Source organism: Volvox carteri, assembly GCF_000143455.1.
Source record: "Volvox carteri f. nagariensis unplaced genomic scaffold VOLCAscaffold_18, whole genome shotgun sequence".
NCBI lineage: Eukaryota > Viridiplantae > Chlorophyta > Chlorophyceae > Chlamydomonadales > Volvocaceae > Volvox > Volvox carteri.
Genome location: NW_003307561.1, coordinates 2,003,207 through 2,009,910, shown reverse-complemented (window position 1 = coordinate 2,009,910; position 6,704 = coordinate 2,003,207). Strand labels below are relative to the sequence as shown.

The 6,704-nt window shown below is 56.8% G+C and overlaps 1 protein-coding gene across 1 annotated transcript in view; it reads left to right on the top strand.

Annotated features, from left to right (window-relative positions):
- Positions 1 to 2,195, top strand: part of VOLCADRAFT_90910 (uncharacterized protein) — a gene marked incomplete at both ends in the record, with an annotated part of 6,062 nt that extends 3,867 nt beyond the window's left edge. Inside the window, 4 exons of the mRNA XM_002950440.1 lie at positions 503 to 599; positions 762 to 854; positions 1,071 to 1,879; positions 1,954 to 2,195. Of these exons, the coding sequence (XP_002950486.1) occupies positions 503 to 599; positions 762 to 854; positions 1,071 to 1,879; positions 1,954 to 2,195 (1,241 nt within the window). The remainder of the gene's footprint in view (positions 1 to 502; positions 600 to 761; positions 855 to 1,070; positions 1,880 to 1,953) is intronic.
- Positions 2,196 to 6,704: the final 4,509 nt, after the last annotated feature.

The following is a 6,704-nucleotide window of genomic DNA, read 5'->3' as shown; positions in this document are numbered from 1 at the left end:
TAGCGACGAGCGAAGTTACCTGTGGCACGAGCCGAACTAGAGGCAACGCGGCGGAGTCTTGGGAACGAGGTAGAGAATATGAATGGTAGGTAAGAGAGTCGGCATGAGGCTGGAGGCTTACGTTTTCTGCTGTCGATGACTGCATTAGGTTATTTTCGTACTCTCTACTCGATTGCCGTGCGAGCGGCCCACCCGCCCTCCCACTAACAGCCAAATGGCTGATCGGAATTGTCTTTGAAGGGTTTGGGTACCGCGGGAGTGTGGTCGCAGACGCAATGGCCTTCCCCACAATAAGTTAGTAGTGAGTACGGATCACGCGATGACGTTTAAGCAATGTCCGCGTCTGCCGATCCTCGGACATCTGTCATCTATACGACACGCTGCCGCGGTTGTATAATTGTTAGCGCGCCGATTTCTCCCCACTTATCCTGCACTTACCTCTTTGCAAGCCTGCTTACTCCAAGTGCCTCCACCGCTTTCAGACATACCTGTTGATTATCAGTCGCTCGCAGCCGGATGGATTCGCCGGACCCCAAGCGGCAACGCCTAGAGCCTACATCGTCCTACAATCTGCGATGTCGCACCCTGGTGACCAGCAGGTCGGTTTGCGTTGCTCTAGTGCGTAAATACGCTGTTCGCATCCTTTGCGTTGCATTGTTCCGTGTTATCCGTTGCTGCGTCCCGTGTTTTGCGTTATGCATTATGCAAACCTTATCCGATCCCATCTCCTGACTTTCTACACCTTCGACCAACTCCCGCAGTAGTATCGACCCACCGGACGCCAAGCGTCAGAGGCTGGACACGGCTGCGTCCCAGAGCAGCACGTCGACGGTCGGCCCTCCCGCCGTCGCCACGTAAGCGAGCTGCTACATGCAAAGAGCGTGTTCACACCAGTAAGGTACTTACGCTCCGCCTCTCATCGTGCGAAATAGACGCATCTATCAGCTCCGGCGCGCATATTTGGCCGCTGCCTGTTAATCACATATGTCTTCCGTCACGTTCATCGCCGCTCGCGTGCACCTTGAATATCGTGTAACGCTCCCCATTTGACGCCCCTTTGCAACACGTAGGGATTCAAGGAGCGTCACGTTTCATGTGACGTTTACGGCCGGCCCCACAGAAACGAATGAGGACCGCCTCTTTGCCGGCGCCCAGAGCCGCTACGGCAGCTTCATCGCTGGCGTGAATACCGCCGGCCAGGGGATTGACGATGTCATCCTCGGCAGGCTGGAGAGCAGCCACGCGTTCGGCCACCGCGTGACGTTCGCCAACGTGGATGCAGCTTCCCTGCCGCCTTTCATAACTTCTCGTTTCGCTGGGGTGACGGTGGGGCAGTTTAAAGTCTCCTCAGCGACGCGGATTTCCGTGGAGCCCTCCTCCGCTGTCCCAATGCTCTACAGCGCCAGGCTTCGGTTCCCCGTTTACGATGTCGGCAGCGACAGGGCTCGCCCCGAAGACAAGCACGCGTCGGATGGCAGCGCCCTCCTGCTCATCCCACACGGCGGGATGTTCCGGGGCGGGCCGTTCCGCAAGTTTAAGGCGTGGGTCGCGTGCGGCAACGGTGACAGTCCCGACGCCGGACGCGTGGAGCTCGCCATCAGGGAATCCGCTCCCGACGACTTCGTCGCTCAGCTACAAGCAGCGGCCGATAGCAGCACGCCCCTTTACGTGTATGGTGCCAAGATCAGCCCCTCCAATAGCAAAGCTTATATGAATAGCGTCTTCCTCAGCGGCTCGCTTGTAGCAGCAGCGAGTGCCCCCGGCAAACGCCCTCCCAAACGAGTGCACACCTTCCAGGCGGCTGTTCAGCGAACTACCGCGGCCACGGTGCCCGCCGACACAACTGATATGGTATGGCCTTGGGAGCAGCGTAGCCGCAGTGCCCTTGTTTTACGTCGGATGGTCCACACACCTCGGCCACCCTGTCACCCAACCCCACTTCTGTCACTGTAGTCGGCTCACTACCGGTCCTCCCGCTCGTCCTCACAATCGGCAGCCGCAGTTATCCGGTGTGCACCGACAGCATCGCCGTCATGCAACAGTTGCCGAACTACGACGAGTTCTTCGGCAGCGCCAGCTTCGCAGACGATAATGATCGTATGGCGTACGCTGCTTACGACTCGTTCACCGTCACCGGTACCATCACCACCAAGACAGAAGGTCGAACAACGTTCATCACGGCTCTGCAGGAATGACTCCTTCTTGCGTGTTCATCCACTTGCGCTGCCGTCCGCTGCACGTCGTCCAACTTTGCTATGGCTTGCACCTGTCCCCTCCCTTCACTTCCATCTAGCCGCCCCTGGATGGCATTAAATGCCAGCGTTGAGCGGCTGTCTAGCCGCGCAACGACACGCTTGCAGGGCTGGGTGCATTCCGTGCACTTGTGGGTTCGACTCCCACACAAGTTGGCGGCGTCCCTCGCATCTACACTGGTGAGTGTATGAACGGTATGACCGGTTTCGCTGGTATAAGTTAGGGTGTTGACGCACGAATGCTGTACCGGTTTGACATTCGTGCGTGTCTCATTCGTATCCACCTCTTGCCGCTTCCCCGCTCTCCCTGAAGCATGCTCTGCTGTGCGTGTCCCACTCGCGTGTATGATGGTTGGACATAACGAATTGCCCCGATTACCGGGCTTGTCTTCACCCGACCTTTGCGCTGTCGTGCAGGTTTGCATGTGTTGAAGCTGCTGCTCCGGCAAGCCTTCGTGCTGTTCTCTTCGGTGTCCTCCGTTAGGCGCGGTAAGTGTGCATTATGACGCAACGCACATATGTGCGTGTCGGCACGTTAGTGCTTGTCCGTCGCACGAGAACGTGCCAGCAAGTGTACGACATACGTTGTTTTGCATGACCTCGTTTTGTGTCGGTTTTCGTTTTTATTTACGTACATCCTTTACTACGACATAGCGACTCGCCGTTGTGACGGTGTCCACGCATACGTGTGCACGATGTCCGCGGAATCACGTCATGTTAACATGTGTACGACAACTTTGGTGTCGTTTCTTTTTATGCACGCGCAAACTATTTTATGTCAGTTCTCCTTGTACATGTTTTGTGTAGAACTGTTTATTTTAGATGTATGTATATTGCGTGTCTAAGCAAGTGCTTAACGGCCGCGATAATTAGTCTGTATTACCGGTGTTCATCTTGCTGCTTATTATTTGTCTTGCTTTTTCGACATAGCGAGTTTTCGCGATATCCGGCCCTGCTTCTGCACAACCGTCACGCATCGTCGCTGCAATGCGTTGCATATTTGCGTGTATCGTGGTTCCTGGTGCCGAGCATTTCCATGCCGCGCTTTTCCTGCGAGGTCTCCATCGCGCGCGCTAAGTGTGCGATGAGTTGGCGTCCGTATGTGTCGGCGCATCAGATGTGGTGCGATGCGATGCACTGCCCGCACAGTCTTGTGTCTGGATTATAAATACACGCCCTCCTGTCACTCCGTGTTATATGATTGCACCCACGCTATTCCGTCTGACCGTCTGACTGTCTGTCATTCCTTCCGGATTGCCACTGCCGTCTGTCTGCAGTCTCCTGCGCTGACACATACGGGGTCCCATCCGTCGCTCTTGCCGCTCGTCCGTCCCTTCGAAATGCCTATTGCCTGAAGCGGCTCTGGCGTGTATAGCAGGTACATATGTGATCGTGTTAGCGTGCCTCCATGCCTCTCCGACACCCTTCGGCAGCTCTTCGCCGCCAGTCTCTATTTCCGCACGGCGGTCGTGTATCCGGTGTTGGCAGTTGTGATGCTCCACGTACGCTGCTATGCTGCCATGTATACCTATTCCCGTACCGCTGCCTTTGCCGTCTCCGGCCGTTTATGTGTTGCATATATCCCGTTCCTTTCGAACATGTTGTCGCCGCTGTCCACCCATCGCAGGTCCTGCGATGTATACTCTGCTTGGTCGACAACGAGGACCCTAATAACACACGGACCCGACGTACGAGCGCCACGGACGCGACGTACGACCGCCACAGCAACACGTCACCACAACGGATGTCGTGCCAGTACACCGTCCTGCCGCCTATGCGGCGGTGCTAGCTGCTGCCGATCGCGCGCTTATGCAGGCACCGCGGCTTCTGCCATTCGCCATGCACTCGACAGGTATGCTCCCGGCCCGACTTCCGCCCCCTTTCGGTCCTCGTCGTGACCGTACTAGTATCCGCCCCCATGTCACTCCGTGTTATATGATTGCACCTGCGCTATTCCGTCTGACCGTCTGACTGTCTGTCATCCCTTCCGGATTGCCGCTGCCGTGTGTCTGCACACACGTTTGCAGCCGTTCATATATTGTATATATCCCGTTCCTTTCTACCATGCTCTCACCGCTGTCCACCCATGGCAGGTCATGCGGTATGGGCTCTGCTTGGTCGGCAACGAGGGCCCTAGTAACACACGGACGCGACGTACGAGCACCGCAGCAACACGTCGCCACGACGGATATCGTGCCAGTACACCGTCCTGTCGCCTACGCGGCGGTGCTGGCTGCTGCCGACCGAGCGACCGTGCAGGCACCACGGCTTCTGCCATTCACCATGCACTCGTTTCCAGCCGTTTGTATATTGTATATATCCCGTTCCTTTCTAACATGTTGTCACCGCTGTCCACCCGTGGCAGGTCATGCGGTATGGGCTCCACTTAGTCGACAACGAGGGCCCTATTAACACACGGACGCGACGTACGAACGCCGCAGCAACACGTCACCACGACGGATGTCGTGCCAGTACACCGTCCTGCCGCCTATGCGGCGGTGCTAGCTGCTGCCGATCGCGCGCTTATGCAGGCACCGCGGCTTCTGCCATTCACCATGCACTCGACAGGTATGCTCCCGGCCCGACTTCCGCCCCCTTTCGGTCCTCGTCGTGACCGTACTAGTACCCGCCCCCATGTCACTCCGTGTTATATGATTGCACCCACGCTATTCCGTCTGACCGTCTGACTGCCTGTCATCCCTTCCGGATTGCCGCTGCCGTGTGTCTGCAGTCCCCTTCGCTGACACATCCGGAACCACGGATCTTACCGTTCGTCCGTCCCTTCCAAATGCATCTTGCCTGCAGCGGCTCTAGTGTGTATGGCAGGTGTGTATGTGTTCACATGGGCCTAGCGGATACACTCTGTTTGGTCTACACGGAAGGCCCGATTCGCACGCGCATAGCAAAGGCCTGCCGCTGCCATGATGACAATGATGCTCGCACCAACACGTGGTATTATTATGGTACGCTACCGATGCACGCAAAACTCCCTCCCCCCCGCCCCCCGACGCCACACACACTCACGCGGGCACGCACACCTGCGGCTGTCTACTATGCGGTCCTTCTGCATCGAAGTCGTACCGGGTCAGTAATCCGGTAAGGTCCGGACCCGGACGGTGTGCACCCGAGTCTTTGATCCAGAATGACTGCACAGCAGGTCGGTGTGGTGTACCCCGGTGTGGTGTATATGTGCTGCACTGTATCAGTCCCGTACCACAATAACACCACTGCATACCTAATTAACGCTGACCGTTGAGCCGGTGGTGTTGTTATGCTACGGTACCTGTCCATGCAAACCTCCCCGTCCCCCCCCCCCCCGCCCACCACCACACACGCATACCTGCGGGTGGCTGCTGTCCACTCCTTCTGGATCCAAGTCGTACGGGGTCAGTAACCCGGTAGGACTTGCATCCAGAAGGCGTGCACAGCAGCCATTCGCAGGTGGGTGTGGTGGTGTGTGTGTGTGTGATGGGCTGCATCGGTGCCGTACCAAATTAACACCGCTACCTCAGCGGACAACACAAGTGTTCGTGCGCTACCTTGTGTACTTGTGCGGCGAACGTCGGCGTCTAATCGTTAGTCGTCTAGTCGTCTAGTCGTTAGTCGTACGCCACACGGTCGTTATCGTCTGTGTAACGACGCAAATGCCAATCTGAGCATCCCGGGTTACGCCTTTGCTGTGTTACAATGGTATCGAGACGGGACCGCACGAATTCCGAAATAAACTTCGGGTCGGCGGTTCGATTCTGGCAACCAGCAAGTCGCAAATTTGCGATTTCATGGTGTAATGGATAAACCAGCGCACTGGCGCGAGGTGGGATGGCTCCTGTGCTCGAAATAATGGCCGAGGACGTCCATTGCTAAGTGGGGGGCAATGTAACGACGCAAATGCCAATCTGAGCATCCCGGGTTACGCCTTTGCTGTGTTACAGTCTGCGAAGCTGGTAGACCAACAGCGGTGTCGTCACATAGCTATTTAACCGCTGAGCCGGTGGTGTTATTATGGCACGCTAATGCTGCACGCAAAACTCCCCCCCCGACACCACACACACTCACATGGCCACACGCACCTGCTGCTGGCTGCTATGCGGTCCTTCTGAATCCAAGTCATACCTGGTCAGTAACCCAGTAAGACGCGGATCCGCAAGGTGTGGACCCAAGTCTTACCTGGTTACTGACCCGGTATGACTTTGATCCACAACGACTGGACAGCAGGGCGGTGTGGTGTAGCCCGGTGTACTACTGTGTGTGTACATATGACATGCTGCATCGCTACCGTACCATGATAACACCACTGCCTCGCCGGACAGCACGACTGTCCCTGCTCCGTGCGCCTTTGATTGCCCTACTTTGCTTACTTGTTGAGGCGGTGGTAACTGCGCTGTTGCCCGTTGTACTCATGCTGCCGCCTCGACTTGGAGGCGGCTTCCAACTGGAGATGAAGGAGCGGCG